The 23,754-nt window shown below is 34.6% G+C and overlaps 1 protein-coding gene across 1 annotated transcript in view; it reads right to left on the bottom strand.

Annotated features, from left to right (window-relative positions):
* LOC149785558 (uncharacterized) overlaps positions 1 to 23,754 on the bottom strand; it is a 68,681-nt gene that overhangs the window by 25,159 nt on the left and 19,768 nt on the right. Inside the window, 23 exon segments of the mRNA XM_089979909.1 lie at positions 1 to 7; positions 5,634 to 5,764; positions 6,439 to 6,547; positions 7,093 to 7,279; positions 7,510 to 7,677; positions 8,144 to 8,364; positions 9,414 to 9,555; positions 11,774 to 11,808; positions 12,525 to 12,660; positions 12,998 to 13,192; positions 13,389 to 13,660; positions 14,040 to 14,193; positions 14,489 to 14,704; positions 15,356 to 15,512; positions 15,659 to 15,688; positions 16,083 to 16,318; positions 16,667 to 16,879; positions 17,707 to 17,931; positions 17,934 to 17,937; positions 18,536 to 18,661; positions 19,274 to 19,568; positions 19,902 to 20,247; positions 21,717 to 21,890. The exon segment at positions 1 to 7 is cut by the window's left edge and continues 211 nt beyond it. Of these exon segments, the coding sequence (XP_089836035.1) occupies positions 1 to 7; positions 5,634 to 5,764; positions 6,439 to 6,547; positions 7,093 to 7,279; positions 7,510 to 7,677; positions 8,144 to 8,364; positions 9,414 to 9,555; positions 11,774 to 11,808; positions 12,525 to 12,660; positions 12,998 to 13,192; positions 13,389 to 13,660; positions 14,040 to 14,193; positions 14,489 to 14,704; positions 15,356 to 15,512; positions 15,659 to 15,688; positions 16,083 to 16,318; positions 16,667 to 16,879; positions 17,707 to 17,931; positions 17,934 to 17,937; positions 18,536 to 18,661; positions 19,274 to 19,568; positions 19,902 to 20,247; positions 21,717 to 21,890 (3,779 nt within the window).

Genomic DNA, 23,754 nt, shown 5'->3' with positions numbered 1-23,754 from the left:
TTGACGTCTGAAATACAGAAAGCAATAGTATAATTAAACAAAGGAAAGCAACTTTCTTACTAGTCGATGCTTGATATCACATTTGCAATATTGTCTAAGAACGTTTGCTCAGTAACAAATAAAAGCCCTCTGTGACAAGCTCTGCATGTTTTAGATTCTCACCGACACACGCTCAAGTCCATCAGTTAGCGTATCATACGTGGGTTAGAATACCGTTATGAATATAATTTGATACCGGTACGAATAGCGAGTATATGTACCGTCATGTCTTTAAGATCTAGCTAATCATGTTTCTGTACGTTAATATAATACAGTTTTATAAATGTACTATGGCCATACGACGTTGAAAGCAGATTTATAAGCATATTCAACGCATGTCATTTAACCATTGTTGGTGTCTTAAAACTTTATTTGGAAAACCTTTCACGCTTATTAAATTGATTAAATTTAGGGCAAATGAACATGCACAACATCTTATTAATGTTGGCAAGCTAATATTCCATATTTGGTATATTAATATTGTGTCCCTAAGTAATTAGTATGAGACATTATTTTCTAAATTATGTTACTGACATAGAAATATTCATATATCTTTCTGGGCATGTATGTCCTTCGAGTTCTAAGATAACATTGACATCACTAACTAGATTGTAGATTGGTTTCTGTGAGTACATGGGTGACTGATCAGGCCAATTTGTGCTTGCTCTGAACTGTCTGTGATCAACTGGACAGGAGATGCCGCTTGGGGTTGCTTGATCAATAAAAGACGTGCTACAGTTCTGAGATTTCGGAAATTCTAATCAGTAAAAAGTTCTCTAGTTCCGAATAAGACTGTTCCCGGCGCAGTCATTATGTGCGAGATCTTCTCCAGGTCAATGCTGCAATAGTTCAAGGTTGATAATCTTTAGAGCGGTTCTTCTAACTACCCTGAAATCACTTTCCCTTATTCATCTGTCTGTAGACGATATTGTTTGGTAATCGCTTTTCTGGCATCATAGTGACGTGGCCTGCCCAGGTCAACAATGATTTCATCAACAGAGTGCGGATGATTCGCCTACCTGCCAGTGCGAGATACTCAGTGTAAGGGATCATATCCTGCTATCTTAACCTAATCAATTTCCTCATACAACCCATGTGAAAATGGCTTAGCTTATTGGTAAGACGTCTGTACATCGTCCAGGTTTTGCATGCATACAGCATAGTATGCAACCAAACGCTTTGTAGACCATCAGTTTAGTTGCAGATTAATGCCTATGCGTTGCCACATATTTGTGCGTAGTCGATGTGAACTGCACTTAATAGTGTACTGCCAAATGATGAACTTAATCACTGACAAAAGGGTTTGGTCATTTACTATGATGATAGGCTCTACTTTCCTGGTGTAGACTAGGACATCACCTCTGTTTTATTGTTACTGACGGTGAGAATAAAATTGTCACAAGATGAAGAGAATCGGTCCATGTTCTGTTGCATATCAGACTATCATCTGGTATTCAGGGAAGAACTGTCAGCAAGTATTGATCAAGATCAGTCACTCTATGTACCTTCGTCTTTGTCCATAGTCAATTCAGATTGAATATATTACCAACAGTCTGATATCTGATACCATTCCCAGTGTCAAAGTGCGGAAGGCATCATTAAGAATGGCAGACAAGATAATCCTGAAAACGTTTGGGGCCAACACATTGCTTTACTTGACTCATTGGAAACATAATGGAATTGCTGTACCATTACGATGACTTTCTATGTGTAACCAAATGTGCCATGATCTTTCAGGGGCCAACACAGCTGGTTTTGTCAAAGTCTTTTGTCAGGCCGATGTATGATGGATGTTGGATTTTTTTCTTCCTAACATTTCTCCTGGACTTGACAATCTGCAAACACCGCGATTGCCGTACCTCCTCGTTTCCTGAAGACACTGACTCTCACACAAGATCCTTCGATCGATGTGACGCACAGGACATTTCAGCAAACTTCTACCTAGGATTCTGCCAGGTACTGACAACAAGGAGATGCCTCAATGGTTGTCGCAGAGTTGTCTGTTGCCTTTCTGCTTGTACAAGTGAATAGTGGATGCATCCTATTACTCCTTAGGTATAATTCCTTGAGTCCACATTGACCATAGGAATTCAGTTAATGTCTGTGCCATGTAAGTACCTCCGGCTTTGAAGATTTTTCCTGGCATAGTATCTGTCCCTGGTACGTTGCCATTGCCAGTAGGTGAAATTACTTTCTCAAGTTCAGTTAGCATTGAAAGAACAGCGAGAAGTACTTTGTTATCCACTTATGGCAGTCAATCATTTACATCCTAATTTATAGATGATTGTTGATGAGAATGTTGCTGGACTGTTATGTCCATCTTTGTAGAATCGTTTCTTTGCAAGTGAGCGGTGTGAATCCGATAGAGCTCGGTATTGCAGGTGTATACGATGAATTTTGTCTTCAACGTATCGCAGAAATTCCTCATGTCATTCCTGTCTGCTGAATATCATCTGCCATGTTGCTCAGCCATCAGTCTTGTAACATCTGAGTTTGCATGGGACAAATTAATGTTATTGAAGGCTGCGTTCGTAGATGATGAAATACTATTTTTCTAAACAGGCCTTTTTGTAAATGGTTCCCATTCAGTAGTCTTTTTATGCCAGCATCGTTCTCATCAGTCACATCTTGATGTTTATGTGTGGTGAGACCGGAGATTCAAGATGAAGCTGAGTACACAGAATCACTGAATGATGCCCGCTTTTCCTCAACATCGTCGGCGTCCGCCTCAGCTGTTCTTCTCCGACAAGTTTTGAGGTGAAGAAGACGCTGTTTAGGGTATCTTGTCTAGCCCCTTTCTCATGCTACGGAAAGGAGGCGTGTTATCCGTAAATGAGCTGCTAGTCACCTAGGGATCTGTCGAGTTCCACTACTACGTCGGAGCAGTAAAAAGCGACCCTATTCCCTGCTCCGCTGTGCGTATAGGTCTACAGTTTCAGCTCTCAGTTGAGCCTCAGGTGGCAGAGTGGTCTAAAGCGCACACCTTTGCTGATCAGTACCATCTCTTCTCTGTCCGCATGGGTTCGAGTCTCGGGCTTGGTTAATGTAAATAGAGAGCTTGCCAGTAGCTTCACTTGACTCGGTTTTCTCGGGCTTTTGCTCCACCAGTTATACTAGCCGCCTTATACAGCATGTCATATGCTGATAAAGGTCATTAAACCCAAAACAACAGCAAGAGCTCCGAGTGTATTCACACTTGCCTCTTTTCCGCTCGCCCATCGTCACATGACCTGAAAGTATCTAGTGGGGAAAACGAGTAATGTCAAGAATTGGGTTCTAGTGGGGGAAAAACGTTGCGCAGAGTCAATCACTCTCGCGTCTAGACATGTCTGCATCTAGTGATACGACAATGTTGAGACGTCTGGAGACGTGTCTGGATGCATTGGATGGCCATTAAGTCCTACTGCGCCTGCACTGATGCCCTGCGCTTTCCATACAGATATTTCCATCTGCTTTCAAAGCCGGGGGATAATCATATTTGCTCGAATGCCTGATCAACCAGAGAGGACATTCCAGAGGGAACCAGGTATAAGTCAGCACTCCCAGGCTGTACTGTCTACTTTTATATACGGTAGCATGCGTAGTACAACCTAATGTTGATCCGACATGTATAAGGTGGGACGGAGGATGGGTCTTTTAAATAAATATATCAACTGGGTTAGTAGATACGGTTTTACTTTGTTAGGATACAACGTCTGTCAAGGTAAGACGGTGGGATATGTTTGTACGTGGGATACTGGAAAAGTTCTGATTATTAGGCTACATCTTTCTTTCTTTGAAACTGTTAAAACATTTAATGCCGCTCGATATGCAAAATACGTTATATAAATATATCTATAAAAATAGCTGTACGTGCGGCATGCTGGACATATGGAGATTTCAGAGGATGGGAAGCAACATAAGTAAATGATACTGACCTAAAATATCCAAGAAAGACAACAATTCTGCTTCTAAATAAAGAGCATATTGTACAATTCAAGGGTTATTAGGCAAATCTACAACTGACATCAAGACGAACTTGGAAATTAATTCACGGATGTATGCTGTGAAGGGGTGAAATAATGAAATGCTAACTGCACAATGGAAGATTGTTTTATTATAACAGGAATTATTTCGTCAGCTCTTTTTGATATGCTGAAGAACCATTTGAAGTTGAGAAAGATTTGTGCAAGATGGGTCCTGCACTTGTTCACGGCCGAACCCAAAAGAACCCCCACATAATGGTTGAAATTGTATCATGTCAACCAAATAATCTGATTGATTCTATGGTTGATTCACCTTAGAATTAGTATACTTAGTTTTGAATCGCAATTCACCTTCGATATTAAAAACGACACAAACACAAACACCAAATATGTGCGCAGTACATATGCCAATCTCGACGTATCATAATGTGTGTATCCTTCGGTCTCTAAATTATCTTTGAAACCAATGCTTTTCTAGACCTTTTGCATGCTAAAAATGGGTGCTGGTAAAATGAGAGAAAAGCTACCCTAGTATGAGCTGAGACATATGAATATTGCTTGCCTCGAATGTTTCAAACCTGTCATTAAACATGTCTTTTTTTTCTTGTAAGCTTCTCAGCCAATTATGATCTAATTTAAGCATACATTGACTATGAAGCACAGAAAACAAGCACAAGATGTGTAAACCAATTTTCATGTTGTGTCCTTACCTTTGTTGTGAATTAGGTTCATCCATAGTTAGTCCAGCTGAGACTCAAATTGAGAGAGAGAGAGAGAGAGCGAGAGAGGGATCAAATGGTGGTGTTGCTAATGTTGTGCATTTTTCCTTAGTCAACCGTCGGCTAAAATAAAATTATTAAACGAAATTCAAGTACTGCATCGACGCGAAAAGTATGAGGAATAACTGTTTATCCGTATGGACTAGAGTCAAATGTCGGATCCTTCAATTATCATTTAAATGCAAGAAGTTTGTAATAAATAAGGACCTCTATGACGCCATAATCACTGGATTTGTTATGCATCCCTTCTAAGTTAAATGAAAGATTGGTAAGGTTACAGACCTTTGTGCAAAATATATAGATTTTTTACAGCAAAAAGACAGAGAATTTCAAATTTCCAACTATATGTGTGATGTCAATTATGACTGTCTACAGGATGTGTGAAACAATCCTAAATACAAAAGGCAAGCATGGAAAGCAACAATTGGAAACAATAAATTAAGCTCTATCCATTAGGTAGAACGGTAAGTACGCCATAAGCACAGACCCACACACAAGAAGAAAACAATCTAACTATATTGACTATAAATATTTATTTGTGGTCATGTTAGATAGAAGATAAATATATTCAGCATCTGCATGAATCCACTTTAAGATTGCTTGGTCTTGACAAAAGAATCAATCCGTCAATACATGTAACAAGAGCAGAATGTAACGCTGGAATCCATCGCGTACGCGCCATATTCTAAAATCCAATTGAAGGATTTTTTGTTTAAATTTAACTATTGACAGCAGAATTCTGAAAACTAACAGACTGCGATCAAGAAAGGAAGTAAAGTAATAAAAGACATATAATATGATGCGTAAAATACATATAGCCAATTGAATTATTGTTTATGAAAGTAATTACCTGTATCGCCACACTTAATGGCATCGGGATGGGCACATGGGTCCTTTAATTCTAGTGCAACGTCTGACTTGTAAAATGTAGTGGGATTTGCTGATTTGTCTTCTAATACAGCCCAGGTGTATTTCGTAGACCTTTAGAATATCAAGACTGTTCCATTATCGAGTTTTCGTAGAAAATAGCAAAACAGGAAATAATTTTTTATGCATGATGTGTATTAGATAAACGTAGCAATCACAATGTTTTATAGATTACCGCATCCTTTGCACAAAGGTCTGAGAAAAGTAAGCTCTCATTCTTGATCATTGAACAAGAACCATACATAGGATAAGGCAATATCCGAGTCCTTACGTTTGTTTGTATTTGGTTTCATATGCCTTGTTTCATTTTCGAAATATCTAAATACGACTTCGTGTCCATTAAACATTAGCAGAAACTTAGGAGAAACTCTGTTTCCTTACTGAAACGTTCCAATTTTCTGGGTCATTTATAAAACGGGTAGAAATACGTTGCTCATGTTAATAATGATCTCTTAATGACTCCAATGCGAAACTTCAGATTTTCGTTTCTTAATTCAAAACTATCATCACTTTGTTCTGCGTAAGCTGGTTCCAGAAATTATATCAATGTAAGAAGCTTTATGTCAACTAGATACGATCAAAACTAATTAAATTTGTATTTAGATAGGCATAAAATAACTTTATATTATTGTACACAAGAATCCTAGACACAGAATTATAGCTTTAGATAGGTAGAGACATGTTAACCAAGAGGAGATATTTGCATTGAGCTATTTGTAATGCTTTACCTGAGTTTGGGCCAAACTGCTGACAGTATATTCTGGTAAGGTGTATAGTCAGCATCAGAGAAAAGCCAAGTTTCATTTTGCTCGAGGGAAATTCCCTGACCACGTCCATCTTTGCAGCAACAAAACAAGTGTACTTATATTGTATTTGGTATATTTCGATGATTTAGTTTCGATTGATAAAAAAGTACATTATAAGTTGCCAATCCTGTCCACATTATCAGATAACAGATCGGTTCCATTTGCAAAATGTTTGTTCAAACAATGCTGAAAAAATATACGATTATGTGCCATAACGGTCTAATAAACAATTCTTTTTTCATCTGAATGGTATCACAAAGATATAACTAGATTAATACAACATTACGATACATGTGTGTAACTATAGGTGTTATTTGATTATTATTGTTATTGAATAGACACTTCATCAGGAAATTGTACTTTTATAAAAGAAATAAATTATATACACCAACAATTACTAAAGTGGAATTGGTTGTTTTTTCATTGCAGTTAGGGTGTAAATGCTGATAATGTATCATATAATTCAACAATCATGTTGCAAGGTCAAGAAATATGACCAGGCCCAAAGAGTAGAAATTAATAATGAATTAAATGATAAGTTCTAGAAACAAAAGAATTTATGTTCATTTACATTACCTTTACCAAGAACTGGAGCACCAACGATGTCTAGAACAACATTTCCTGTAATGGTCTTCTGTTCTCCGCATGATCTAATGTCACTTGATACTACAGATGACAACCCTGCCTGTGTATAACCTCTAATAGCCAGCCGCCAACACTTTGTGAAGCTGATATTCCTTGATACGCCGATTGTAAAGGATACCTATAGATTCAACAAAGATATATGTATCAAGCAAATCTTTAGTTTTAAAAATTGGCATTAAAATTCAAACTCACAGACGATACCGTCACGTAGATTTGAAAATCCAACTAAAAGCGTGTACAAAACTACTAGCGTGGAAAGAAATTGTCTTCAAGACTATGTAATTGAAGAAAACCCGGGAGATTTAGATTATTTCAAGCTAACAAAATAAAATTCCGACCAACACTTACATGCGAGGAGTTGGTCGAAGAAAGGTTGTCAATTCTTTCCCATGAAGTTAAGGTGCTTCCAAAATGGCTGTTTTCAGTGAATGCCCACTCATAGTGATCGATTACGTGCATTGCTTCACCTCTTTCTGCTATATCGGGATCATAGAACTGTTCCATCAAAACGTAGATCTTGAAGAAAATGTAAAAGAACATGTAATAATAGTCTTTTGATAAAACTAATTAATTCAGAACTGCATTAGCGATCGATGTTTATGAGTTTCAGGCCTTTATCATTTTGACTTGAACCTTATTAAAGATGATAGCAATCATATTTTTTAAAAAAGAAAATACACTTACCCTGAAAAAAGATTCTTCAAACTGTTTTCTATATAAATCTAAGGTTTAACACGACAAACAATAATATGAGAATGAAACCTGAGCACGTTTTTTTTCTTCTAAATTTAACTCTTCTAAGCGTCATTATCAGTCCTAATTTTGTCCCCACACCGTAAAAGAATCAACGTATGCCAGATTCAGATAGTTATACAGTTTTGGGCAAAGTTGCTTCTAACTTAGTAAAATAAAAATGTTCCAGTTCGAAAGTATTGAACAAGTTTCCAATGTTTGAGGAGGTAATTTGGTTTGTCAGTATTACCTTGTTCTCCTCCGCTGAATATTTCACAGCTAGTGCCCCCGTCACCGGAGGGCTTGGGGTTACTGTAACTCCATTGCTGTACACAGGATGAAAGCATATCTGACCAGCACAAAACTTGAGCGCTATCCTGTACTTCCGTCCCGGCTGGAGATCGATTCCATGCTCCCTTACTTCGCTTGAAGAATGAATGTGCTCATATTCCCGGAATGTCAACCAAAGGTCTTCAAATATGTTTTAAAGCAAAATCCAATTAATAATCAGGCTTTGGCATAGTGAATTAGAACTAGAATGATTGTAAATCAAGCTAATAAACTTTTCGATATTTGATAAGTATGATCTAGAAAATAAAATATTCAACGAAAATTATCAGGAATGGATACATCGTTCACCATTTATATTACCTCTATCAAGCAAGTTAACTATTACACATTGTGATTATTCTGGGCTTCTGAATCCTAGATATATAACATACTTTCACGCTAACTAGTATCATGACTTATATTTCAGATCCATTGTTACTAATCTTTACACATATTTCCCCAGATATGAATTTGCCCTTAAAATCGACGCTAAGACGTGTAATGTAACAGATAAAACAAGCTCCTTCTAACAAAGACAGGCGAAACTCGATAACGCAAACATCAAAATATAAATTGTTTGAAGAAAAAACTTTTAAAAAGTGGCCTAAATGGAAAAGAAACTCCCCTGTTTAAAGAAATTACTCTCTTTTCTCTATCAAAAAGGATATGCTACATTTTTCATTACTGCATCAAATTCTTCGATTCAAGTGATCAAAGTAGAAGTGAAAGACAAATTGTTACATAAACATACCTTATTACGCATATGTTTAACATATAATGATTTCATTCACTAACTTTCATTTTAAATTATGTAAAATATATCCATTACAATGAAAACACTTCAGTTCAATCATACACACCTTTAAAAGAATATATATATATATATAAATATATATATATATATATATATATATATATATATATATATATATATATATATATATATATATATATATATATATATATATATATATATATATTCTTTTCTCTGGTGTGCTTGGTATAAAAGACAAAAACTACGCTTTATTTTACAAAAAAGATGCTTGCGTGTTGCATAAAACTATATAATGAACTAATAGGTCTAATCGACTCACGTGTCGATTTACAACAATTTTTATAAGCAAAAAACGAAATGTGGAATAATATTAAAATTATAAATAAAACAACTGAACTTGTTCCGCTGAACGTACCCCCAATTCGCGCTCGCTCTTCAACACTCCACAACATACTTGGTGTGAATGACCTTGTATTCTCTGGTACATACCAGTGCGCCTCTATAGTGTTCAAGGATGATTGATATTTAATGCTTTCTTCACAAAGCATTCCTCTATACTACAAGGATATAAAGAGAAAATGTTTATTTGCAATTACTCACAGCAGTAACTGTACATTTTATACCCCATTCATAAGCACAAATTTCCAGACGGCGTGCATATTTGTATACCGTTAAGCAAATTTGCCATCAGACGGGGTAGCAAAATCGCAACGTGTTCTTTTAAAACATCGTTTTGCACATTAATATTTTTAGTTACAAAGTTTAGGCGTAGGGTAACATAATTTATAGTCGTATAACGGATATATGATTTGTAATGCAAAAGGTGGCTTTCTTGGTGTCGATGCCGAAAATTATTATTATTATTATTATTATCATCATTATTAATTATTAATAATATTAATAGTAGTAGTAGTAGCAATAGTAGTTTTCTTGTTGTTATTATTATTATTGATACATATAATCTAGATACAAATGTTACATTCATTTTAATTACATTTAGAGATAAGATTTATATACATATTATAAAATGCCATTTACCGATTCATACGCACAGTATACAGTCAACTACAAAGTTATATAAACTCTTACTTGATGCGATAATCTACCGATTCATACACACAATATACAGTCAACTACAAAGTTATATACAACCTTACTTGATGTGATAATTACTCATTCATACACACAATTCTATATTTCGATTTTGAATGGAAGGTAGTCTCATATCTTAAAATTAAACACACATACGGACTCACATGCATGAATGGTATTAAAATGCTTGCAGAAATATGAATCTACGGCAAATATATGACTGATTTCAAACGTCTTATGTGGTTTTATATGACTGCTTTTAACTTGAATGGGGATGAATGCACTTTTCAGTTTCCATTTTGTGTAATTTCTACTAAACCAGTGTAAAATTACATGGAGTGTAGATAATGCATATACTGTGAATTTGATACTGTGAGAAACCTTTGTAATACAACTTTTTAAAGACATCAGTCGAGACTGTAGCAAATGTATATATAAAATGATAGTAACACGAATAACCAGAATTGCTTTATAAAAGTCTGAGTGGTTGGCAGATATATATTGTTATAGTATTCATTCGGACATATTTATCTTCAGGTAAATAAATAACTTTGTTTACACGAAATGCATATTATAGAAGAAAGACATGCCATTTTACATGATACTTGTGCATCAATACTTACTGGTAGAATGACTCATACCTAATGAATATTCAACGGAAAGTCAGACGGACATGATACTTTGGTGGAGTCTGAACATGTAGAATGCTTTCATTTTGCCTTTTTTTTCTAGACTCAGGAAATAGAACCGGAAGAAACATACATATTTTTGCGATACGTGCAACTGGTATACGAAGATATAAGCAATACCTGTCGGTAAAACAGTCATTTTTGTTTTACCAAACTATCATGCAGGTTAAATCTCTCAGAGTCACTCGAGAATCTAGTGAAATAAGTCTAAAGAGATATATGTATCTTGCTTAACAGCTGTGTATGCGCATTTTTACCCTTTCGTTTTGCAAATATACGAGAAATACACGATCTCAGAAACATTATAGCAAAACTGTTAAAGAAACTAACATTTCAATGTCTTGCTTTCAATAAATAGACTTTAGGAATTAAATATTTTATGACATTCAGGTTATATTCCACCAATTACTTTGGCCTAACTATCAGCTTATTCATCATTCCATATATCCCTTTCAACGCATCAACGCAAATTCCTAGTGTATGAGGACAGGCACCTAACACTAAGTGCATGTTATAACCGATTTCCCCCAGCAAACAGATGTATCATCTTACTAAACTGACCTTGCATTATATAACAATATGTTTAAATTTATTAATAAAATAACTACCATCCACATATTTGTTCATTTCGCAATGCTCTCACATGAATATATTTTCACAATAGTCACATTTACACACGCTTGTGTTCTATTTGCGAAGATGGTAAAACTTTACACACCATGTAGACTGGCAGGACTCTAAATCTATTCACCTGAAACATTTATATACGTACACAAATATGCATCCATATGTGAATTAGCACACGAATGTAAACTGGTATATGTGAAAGGGTATTAGTTGCATACTGATGATAGTTTGGAATTTACTGAAACATCATTATCTAAGAAAATCGGATGTTAGTCATTAGTTTATGACAGTTTATAATGACAGAAACAAATTGATTTTTTATGTTATCTTTTGATCAAAAGTTATTTCTTTAAGTCTATTATCTTACCTCAGCATGTTGCCCAGGTGTCACATTTTCTTGGGCTGAAAATAAGAGGAAAAATCTACAGGTGCTAATGTCAAATTATGACTATGAATTACTATTTATTTTAACTCACCAAGTCGTGTGCCACGTTTACGCGTCATAAGGTTGTTCCCTACTTCTGATCTCTGTAACGTCAACAACATTTATGACACACCAATGCGGATAATATTACAGGAAAGGATAAAGATATAGTCCTGCAATGATAGCAGATAATGTATACTTTCCAATCATGTTCCTAAATACAATGGGAACGAAAACGTAATTTTCAGAAATCATTTTTTTACCTCGAAAATTGCCGGTTACGATACCGGAGATTTGTCCTTAATATAGACTTCCTGGATCTAGAGCAGACAGGTAGAACTGCACATGGACAGATGAACCTTTGCAAACGTAGGCTAAGGTTTTAGATTCAGATTAAAAAGAGACCAGGACTCGAAAATCGTGGGTCAGATATCCAAAACAGACATCCATTTATTTTATCCTTCTGGACATGCGCGAGGGAAATAGCCAGTGGAAAACAACACCATTTACATACCTACGTTTCGGGCTAGACATTTTCTCCTTCATGTTTCATAAATCAGTCGAACAACAATAATATTAGCATATTTATTTCCGCTAACAGCAGAGAAGCACACACTCTGATACACTCACATGCATGTACATATGTATATAGTAACTGAGTTTTATTTTCAAACACAGGTATTTGGAACATTACGTTTATTTATGCAAGGCCGACCATCCATGACATGTACTCCAGGTAGGTGTACTCCTTCTTTTACAACTATAACACCGTCTGAGGTAACAGAAGTGTTTCCGGAAGCTGATGTCGCAATAATAGTAATGAAGTACATCTGAAATCGTATTAAATAGAACATTATTATCTTAACATACCATACAGCAATCATTCCAGGTAAATATCTCGATACTAATATAAACACATAGTTTAATAGCAATATGATCTTAAGAGTGTACCTATTTATTTCTTGATTTAGGAGATTTATTATTCGATAAATCCAACTTATATTATATGCATTCATCTCCCAAATATATGCATTTAGCTTATTTGAACTGTAGAATCTTCTGTCATCAGTGTAACTTGAAGATACGGAATATATACATACAAATATTGGGTCTTCTTGAGCCATCATAATGCCTGAGATTTTCATAGTTTATCAGAGGTTCACTTACCGTGAAATAGTTTAGTTGTACAGATGTAATTGTGTGTCTCGTCGCATTGCCGACATACTCACACGTTAGGACCAGAGTAGTGTTACTAACACAAATAATAAAACCCACTTGAAGATGTGAGTGTCCAAAACCATACCATACAGCAGATATCGATGTTGTGTTTGTCTGGAAATCGATATCCTCTATGTCTTGGAGCTGAAAACATATAATAAAAAAGTCAGTATAATATTAAAATATATTACGTAAGTATTTCTAAATTTTCTTCTCCTCATTCAAAATTTGAAATAAAAATATTATCGTTCAATAAAAATGCTGTTTAAATGTCTTTTTTTATTCAAATTAAATGACACAGATCGAACCAGTCAGGTGTTTCTGAAATTGAGAACGTTACCTCTTTATTGTTTGCGGAGTAGGTCTCATAAACCACGCCCTTTGAAGGCAACTGGGCATCATATATGTATGGATTAGCTGCCGCCTTTACAAATAAGCCTCCCGTGTTCTCCGCCTTGATGGTAACGTAGTAAGTGTGATGATCGTGAAGCTGCCACTTTAATTTGGCGATTGAAACTGAAGCACATGTTATTGTTTTGTTTGCTGGAGGACATGGTTCTCCAGACCATATATCGTTAAATGGTAACACATCTGTTTCGTAGACAGCGTGACCTGAAATGTTTCGAAGTGCAGCAATTAAAATATCCTGAAAAGAATATGGTAAAAATTATATGGTATATAATTCTAAGAAATATTTTTGTTAAATTTGTATATTCATTTATTGCAACATAATGCATTTAATTAAAACTTTAAAGACCACAAAAAGAAAGTACGCCTTAAATATGCATCTATTTTATAAAATTATTAATTGTAAGAAATGATCCTAACTGATTAAGTTTCTCTGTTGTTTCTGTCACAACCCAGAATGATCCTTTCATGGTTTCGTTTTTATTAATCCTTTGAAAATTTATTTGTTGAATTTTATCTAAGGAAAAGTATTTTAACTATTTTATGAAAAGTACTTCTGATACAAAATCATCTGATAATTTACCGATTGCAATTTGATATAGAAGAGGAGTACTATCTTCATCATCCCAAAAGGCTCCATCTGTCCAGGTAGCTATGACATAGCCATTTGTTACTGTGACATCTATTTCTCCTATGAATTTAGGCCTTGTGCTGTCCACAATAAAATGGCCTATGGCCTACAAGAATTTTGAAATATGTGGAATAAATGATCATAATAATTATATATTCAAATATCATGACAGTTCGATGATTAACTAAAAATGAAATGAAGGACAAGAGATGTTTCGTCTCAGTTAGCTATAAAAAAAAGAACTGGTATTGAAACAAATAAATTTTAACATCAAAGTCTTCAAAATAGGTTAAGTCTAAGAATTACAGCTTCAGAAACATGTGTAAATTGAACACTGATTGCTATACTTGGTAATCAACCTGATTCCAAATCTAGGATGAAACAACTAATTGTTCATATACCTGGATGTTTTCCATCGATGATTTTGATATTGATTTTATCAAAATGTAAAACTCTTCGCCTTCATCAATATTTGGAAATGGGATGTGTATATGTGCATGTTGATTTGTAGAGATGAATTCAAATCTGTCGGGTATCAGTGAGGTCGTAGATGAAATTCCAACGAAGTAGTCAAAAATCCTGCTGTTTACCCCCATTGCAATCCACGACAGTCGAAACTGGATTTCAATACAAGAATATTTATATGTTTTTATGTTATGGACCTCAGAGTGATCCAAACTTGACTTAAATTCTAGACGTTACTACTGCTACTACTACTGCTATCACAGCTACTACTATTATTATTACTATTACTACTAATAATATTAATAATAAATTCAATACAAAAATAATGTATACGCTTCGAGGAAGGGTATATTTAAAATGAAGGGCGTTAACTTATGAATAAAGGCAACATGCATGAGTATCAGGAGAGAAGACACTCCTTCCATCCTCCCTCCCCCATCCACCAAGCTCTGTTCTCGCCAATACAAACAAATTATCATTGGTATATAGAAATGGGGAACACAATGACAAACTGACGTACACGCACATAAATGTCTCCTAAAAAGTTTAATTATTCATATTTGGGGGTGGGCTACATGATAGTGGCTTCATAAAGCGTGAACGTAATTTGTCTTTACCCTAATCCAATTTAATAATGAATTATGAAATATGTAAAGAAAAATATCTGAATGTCCAGCGATAACTTGATAGGTGAAAAAGTCACCTCCAAAGTAAGTGTTTTAGGATCTATAAAATATATGCATTAAATGTAATTAATTACATATCGTGACCAGTATAAAGGCAAAGTCTCGTGATGACCTTACGTGCATCGGGGCCGAGAATATTCCGATCATACGTTCGGGTGCTCCATTACTTCTATCACAAACAATGCTTGCAGGAATTTGCTTGTATTCGCCATCCTTATTTCTCGCTATTGCAAGCAAAGACAAGTCCTCTGAAGTTTTCCTCGTAGCTTTTATCCTATATATAATAATTTACATTATGTTGTAAAGAAATGAAGAATTCCCAAATATATTCAACCTTTTGATAAAGATCATATGACCAAGACAATGACATGATGAATTAACGCGATAATCATGACGATTAAAATGATATATTAAACAAACTGACTCCTTATTAACAAGTTACTTTCATTACTAGTTGATAGTTATAGATACAGAATTTGATGTTATTTTATATCATATGTATACTGTTTCATGATGACTAATCAGTTTTCTTCAGTGCGAAGCCAAGGGTAACGAAACGACGGCATCTTATAAATTGTTGACTATGGGGATACTTGTTTTTATTAGCATGGATGTACAGTAAGCAGCAAATCAAGAATTATCATATGAACGATATATTAGGATTCAAAAGTATAGTCTTTACAAAGACATTATACAAATATTACAAGAAAATAAGAGTAATAAGTCAATGTTATGCGATTGTAAAACATTTGGAAATGGATGATTCTGAATGCGAACTTAATTTTGCTTTGTTATGACCATTACCGACATGATGATGTTGGATCCTTGACTTTGTACAAAACTCTATTCTCGTCTAGATACCACACAGAGTTGTTGCCATCCTTTACCAAACCCCCCCCTGATGCGCACGTGTTCCACGCGAATCTCACCGACTTTGGGCAGATATGTTTCTATTGATATTCCATCAGAGCAGACAGGTTTTGATGGCTCCAGAGCATGGTTATATGCGACAACAGTAAGAAAATACGTGCCTTCAGAAGATGCATTATATAAAGCAGTCGTTGATTTTGTTTCCTTAATCTGGAATGGGACAAAGTGATACTCAATTTGCGGTGTCAAACAAGCATTATTGTTAGTATTGTGTTGCATTTAAATGTGAATTCAATTCCTTCCCATGTTTCAAGTGTATTCTGATCTTATAATGCAGTCAAATTTCAAGAGACATAAAGCAAATCATAAATACATTCATTATATTGGTATTAACTGTACACCGATCGATGTCGCCATTTATTTTGATGAAAACAAGTGACCTTAAAAAGCAATAAATCTTCATGCTGAAGTATTTTGCCTCAATTAGCCATAATACAAAACACTGAATACATATGAAACCTTAGTCGATGTCCTATTGGGAAATAAACAATCTCGTACCAGGGAAAAATTTATGTAGCCTAGCCTAAAGTGCTCAGCTGACAGACATTTGTTAGAGAAACCGTATCTGTAAAACAGGACCCCGCTCTCTTTGTCAAAGAATCCGTCCCAGTAGGCATGGACGACTGTAGACTGCTGGAAGTCCAGCTCTGGCTGACCAGGAAACCCTTCGTGAACTGACCCTTCATGAGGTGGAGAGATGTCGATTGTCAACTGTATAAAAATATTACAATAAAAACAGTTGCCACCTGCTCGTGTCATTAAAGCGTATTATTATTTAATTAAGTGGTTTACTTATTATGCAAAAATAAATTAACTAAAGAAAGAAGTAAGTAGGAAGTTATAAAGCAAATAAATTCGAGATTAAGTAATTGCATTTTCAAGTTTAGATTAGACGAAAAAGATACATGGACACAAGCTGAAACTGAAATCTGTGTACGGTAAATTCTTAGTTACAATTGCAGTTGTTCCATGTTAAGAGCAAACATAAATGCCTACCATTTATTCAGTTTTCTAAAATTAATATGTTTACTACTACTACTACAACTATAAGTAACAAACGATGAGGTATATGGTCCAACGTGTTAAGAACAACCACTAAAGGCCCCATCTGAAAGTGGTATCATCTTCAATGTTAATTTTATATGCAGGTTTAAATAATCTATTCCTGTATAAATTGGATTAAAAGTAATGCTTATGTGTGGAAGGTCTCTAAAACAGGCATAAGTGTATATGTTTTTAGTTGTAAATGAAGCTTTTTCAAGTATCTCATTTGTTTGCTGTCCACGCAAAAAGATGTATTCAAACTAATACCAAATGGGAGGATTCACTTAAAACGTAGTATAAAATCATGTCTGAATATGAATTAAAGAACTGGCATTTACGTTGGTATATTTACGGTTACAGAACTGTTTTAAACAAATACAGTTCACTAACTTACGTGTTATTTAACCTCTATTGTTTATGTTTTTAGCTTGTAAACTCAATTAAGACAAAAACGTACCATTGCGGTCATCACAGGTAAAAGGTAATTTTCTCACCTTAATCGTCATTGTTGTTTTAAGTCTGGCTAGATTTTCGACCTCCACCTCAAAGAAATAATCTCCTTCATGTACCCCTTTATCTTTGTCTGACCTCAAACCCTGAATATCTCCTGCCGATAATTGAGGTATTACAGTGAAATGTCTGTGATAGGAACCATGAAAAGGAGTAGAGTAACAATCGGACCCTCGGCTGTAGTTCATGTATTTGTTTTTGCACTCCACTAAGTCCTAAAAAAGTATTATTATTAAGATCATGACGAATGTTCGAATTATATATATTGCTTAGTGCATACGTACAACATAAGCCCTAGGGAAAGTTATAAGTGCATGATAAATTCAAATGTAACTTTTTGCCCATGAGTAATAATAAGAATTAGGGTAGTATGAACGCTGTCTTTTGTAAATAAGATCACGAGTCTGAATCCAAAGATGTGGTTAAACAGAACTCGTCTTTTCAATGGTACTACAGTACAGTGCATGTCTTGCTATGGCAATATTGTAATGAAAATTTCAAGAGTTCATATTTCCCTATGATAGTATGAGCATCATATGAATGTATAACAAACTTCTGTTTATTCAATATAATTCACAACATTGCCCACCCTAGACCTAAGGGATACAATTTCGAAAGCTAAGTCTACAACTGAGTTTATTCATGAAATACATCAGGATTTTACATCTTAATGTTCGCGCATAAAGAAACAAAGAAAGACAAATAAAGAGCAAGACAAACAGAGAGAGAGAGAGAGAGAGAGAGAGAGAGAGAGAGAGAGAGAAAGAGAGTATAAGGAAGAAAAGATATAGATATGAAGATAAACCAATTTACTTTAGCATTGCCTTGTGGAGGTAAACAACCGTGCCCATGTTAATCTCTTGCCCTGTTTGATTGTCATAAAGTCTCCATCCAACAGAGTTAACTCCACTGTGAATGTCAAATGCTAGAAACTCGATCCTTCAACGTACAAAACAAGCTATTATCTCTCTCATATATATATATATATATATATATATATATATATATATATATATATATATATATATATATATATATATATATATATATATATATATATTACAGTTGTAATTGACATAATAAGTATTTTGAAAATGCAATTGCAATTAGCATCATAAGTAAATTCAGTATCCTTAGTGATTAGCAAATTTGAGGTGAGGATAAATACGTAAATAAATTAATGAATGATTTGTATGGTTCACAAATCCAACAAAAGAATACCATCGTCATTAATTTTAATTAAAATATGTTTTTGAAAATGATCTTCATAGCTCATTGTTAAATTACTTCAAATATATTTTCTGTCGCGGACGCATATCCGAGTTAGAGGGAATCTAGTCCATTTTATACGAGTTAGAGGGAATTTCGTCCATTTTATACGAGCATAGCAAGCTGGACCATGTGCATCGCGGATATTTATACAAATCGTTATGCCATCACATTAAGACATGATGCAATACAAATTTAGTGTGATCAATTATTCTGAATTGAACAAAGGAAATATTTTGCATCAAATTTTTCAAATAGCTCTTTAAGTGTTAAATGACTTACGTCATATTCGCGAATTCTCTCATGTTGTGCACGCTGATATTAACACGATCTCCTCTTGTTAACCATAGACTTTCAATGTTGGGTGGACTGGTGTCAACAGTTACGATCACGAAATCTTCATCAAAGTGATCCATTATGTCGTATGCCCTCACGTGAATCGCCAGTCGCATCCCGTCCATAAGGTCTTCTATCAAGTCCGTGCTTTCAGAATGTACATTCAGAATCCTCTGGAACGGATGGTGAGTAACGTTTCCTTCATAGACTGTTTCGTATCCGACCTCAAATCTAACAATACCTTATATTATAGAAATGAAATGCTATGTTGAAAGCACACAAAATATACGAAAGAAGTGCCACAATAGGATCGAAATACAAAAATGAAAGTGAAAATGAAATATTGGCTTTAATTTTGAGGCATGTAAAAGTAGTTTGCATCTTCCGTACACCATAAGACGAAAAGCTCTTTCTATCTATCGAGATTTAAAACTGTTACTTATAATCTTGCGTTTTATCTAGTGAAAATACTACTAAAAATGTCATAAAATAATGTTCCTGTTGCTCTACATACTTCTATTATTTAAGAAAGTAACATACACTTCCTTCAAAGTAAAATAGGAAACATAAATACCGCGAACATTATCGGTTCTATTTGTCTGTCTCTCTCCCTCATGGTCATCCAGTAGGTTGTCGACAATATCGATTTTGTCTACTGCATTCAGCCACAAGGAGTCTTCGTATTTCTTGTTTGCAAAATGACCATGCCATACAATATTGATGACTTTATATGCCTTTGTGATCCATGTGAAGTTTGTGTCTGGAGAGGCAGATGTAACTCTCGGTGGATTATTCATTTTCTCAACGACAGAGTTGTTGTCAAATATGAAAATGCGCCTGGTAGACTTTTTATTCCCCGCCTTGTCAATCACTGTGAGCACCACTGCATAAGCACCCACAACTTTAATGGATATCTTTGTCTTTAAAATGAAACAGTATAGACTTACGTAGGGATATAATGGAAGAGTAAATCTGATGTCACGTCTTTTTCTTTCCGTGGATAATAATATCGCTGTTTCAAATAAGAATCTTAGTTATTATAAAAAGTGCAATTTGTCACCATTGTTATATACCTTATAAATAAATCGAGTAGATTCAAAGTGTACTAGTATGCGTTTACTTTTCCTTGTTAATTGCTTCATTATACTATAAAATGTTACTACTACTGATTTTCTGCATAAAAAACTGTGACCTCAGCTTGCCGTGTAATACAGTAACCCCGTTCTCCCCCAACCCTTTGCCCGTACTGAAGTATACCAAAACATGACACTGCAACGCAGTTTTAAGGTTTTCATACTAATGTACACGGTTTATAGAATGAATTACAAATATAGGATCAAAGAAGCAGTATTAGTTTATTGTCCTATCATTTCAAATAAATATAAACTTGCAAGCTTATTCCAAAGTATAAGACGCAAAATGACGTACGATGCTCAAACAAGATCAAAGATTCTTTCCTACCTGACCTTGTTATGTTGCGACGAAATGCTAAATGTTTATAAACATGGAAGCAGATAGTGCTATTAATTTATAGCAATAATGGTGACCAATCTGTTAATTATTCGTAAAATATTCTGCGAATAATGGCAATGGCAGTCCACAAAGATAAGTCTGTTGGGGCGTACATACTGAATATTTACCGTGTACATTAGTTTTGGTTTTTGTTAACAGTCATTTTGTCTCAACACGATTTATTTTTGAATATGTTAGTTTATTAATCATCTTATTTCAAATTTAAGCAATACATATTGCAAGTAACTACATTTTAGGACAAAACCGCGATCATTGTCTGAGATAACAGTTATCCCAGAACTTATATTTTTGTCCAGATATGGTTGCTTCTAGGAAATATTATCAATTAAAATGAAATGAACAAATATATAAAGCGCAATAGATTATTACAGACAAAACAACCCACATACATTTCCGGTAAAATGACGACATAAGGTTGAAACCTAGTACATTCTTTAAATCAATCTATATAAACAAGGATGAATACAAATGAAATTTAGCTGAGAAAGGTGTCAAATGACTTTTAGATAGACTTGAATCTAAACACAAAACTAATAAACGCTTCCGCTTATTATATGTTTTCGTAGATTTAAACTCGAAGATAGGGCTGAGCGTAAAAGAATGTGTATATATGTACGCAGTAGGATTAACAATACTTTAGTGCATTATAAAAATTATTTAAATCAATTGTAAAATCATTTGAAATTTCATCTCTTCATTTCCTTATTTACTTCTATAAACTGTCTTTGTGCATTTTCAGCTGAAATATATCAACTGTTGAAGTTGAAACGAATAATGTTGTTTGGTTTATGCCAGTGATGCTAAATACTTTGTTCATAACATTTAAGTTTGAAAATAATATCTAATAAAAACTTACTTCAGACACTGATGCATTTACTGGTTCATGTATACTCTGAATCCTTACACCATGAACTAGCTTTGTTGCATCACTATGGTTTCCTTGCACTTGCAGTTGGAATACGTCAATTTCATATTTATTAATTCCAGAATCTGTATCTTTCCATCCATCCCATGTTATACGAAAAGATGACTGTCACAAAAGAAAAATACAGTTTATTTAGGAAGAATTTCATGCGAAACAAAAGATTAGAATAGTTAGGGATGATTTTATGGAGGATATCTGCAGTTTTTGTTTAGATATAAGGAAATATTTCATATTGAAGTTAAAACATTTGTCGCAAGTGGCGAAGTCACAATTGACTATGAGAAATGTTTCGACGTCACGAGTGAAGAAATAGCATTATGTCTACTCAATTTACGCCGATTTGTTTCTCCATTCTGTGTAGGTGCGATTAACGGCTTCATCACTACATCGATACAAAGAAGGTCAGAAATTTTATTAGAGTTTTAGAACGCACAGCGACTTTTAGATTATTCATATAATGTTTTAGTTTGTGCATTATGTCAAATGAATGACTTTTTTCAAACGAAACGGAAGAGATTTATCTTTTTGTTACACGTTTCTTGTGCAGATTGATACATTCTACATTGCTGGGATTCGGATAGTTATAGAAACATGGCAGAACTGCCCAAGAGACTTTAGAGCGCAACATCTATAAACAACATATTTTAATGATTGTGAGTGTTCTTCTAGGGAATTCGGTTTGAATTTATGTTCATTTCTGCATGTAGATGTGAAGTTTTGTATGCTGGAAAAAATGCAGTTTATTTCAGTAACAGCCGCTGTACACAAATTTCGATTGTCTCTTAATTTCCGTTTACTATCGATAATAAGCAATGCCGGATTTCTCCATCAGTTTCATACATGATTATGATTTGCAATGAAAGTTAAAATCACTGTTTAAATATTTTTTCCTAATATTTGTTACCAAGACTTTCTCATCTAAACGTGTACAGATTATCATTCAGCGTAACAAGTATACTTTATGGGTAACAGGGAATGTTGAACAGCAACAAGTCATGTAAGTTTAGTTACTGAAACTCTGAAAGATTCATGTGAAAACTAACTATAAAAAGTTAGTACTTGAAGTCCACATCTTGTAGGTTTGGGTTCATTCTTAGGAACACCCTCAAAAATCCCACTTGCAAGTTCACAAGTGGAAAAATGCAGTTTGAGAGCTCAAAAATAACAAGTAGTCTATCGTATGGCGATATTTTTCACCAAACAAATCGTGATTTTCTATCGATTTAAAAAAAAATTATTTACTGGCAATCAATTTGACTAGCGTTTTCAGTTAAGACAGGAGTCGCGATTGCCGAAAACATAGAATTAGAAGAACAATAATAATGTACGTATACGTCTTGAACGCGTGCCATGCGCGGGCGAGAGGCATGCACAGAAGCATATTCGGCGAATACATACATACCCCATTATGTGTATTGTCAACTGTGCGTCTGTACCGAAGTAACTCAGCAATATTCGTGGCATTTCGGATTCAGAAGAATCAATTGCGTCAGCAGCAAGCACCTTGTCCAGTTCAGACATCACGGGTAGCACGTGCTTTGTGTTAGTTTCCGAGTGCTTTGTTTTAAGTTGATTATGTTCTATTTTGTGTTCAGTGTCTTCTATTCGTCCCCACTTCGCTGGATATCATGTCATTGGATTGTTAGTTATTATTTGCAGTGATATTTAATATATCATTTTGAACAAAAAATCTAAATAATTGGTACTTCATGGCTCCAGGCAAACATCACGTGGGCAGACATAAGCGGAAGCTTGCAGTGGCAGATGTATTGATTAAGTAAAATGTTTTTATAAAAAAATGCAATTATTATGTTAAAAAAGAAGTAACAAAACCGAAGTATTTATTGTTATTAAAACAAAGACAAGTTATGTAATGTTAGATTTTTTTGTTTACCTGAACCTATTATAAATTCGATGTTGACAGTTGTCGTCGTCATTCCCCCGACCCCGTCCCCCTTCCCCGTTGTTG

Source organism: Sinohyriopsis cumingii, chromosome 13, assembly GCF_028554795.1.
Source record: "Sinohyriopsis cumingii isolate HCF-2022 chromosome 13, ASM2855479v2, whole genome shotgun sequence".
Taxonomy (NCBI): Eukaryota; Metazoa; Mollusca; class Bivalvia; order Unionida; family Unionidae; genus Sinohyriopsis; species Sinohyriopsis cumingii.
Note: the sequence above shows the minus strand (reverse complement) of the source record. Positions and strands in the feature narration are given on the sequence as shown.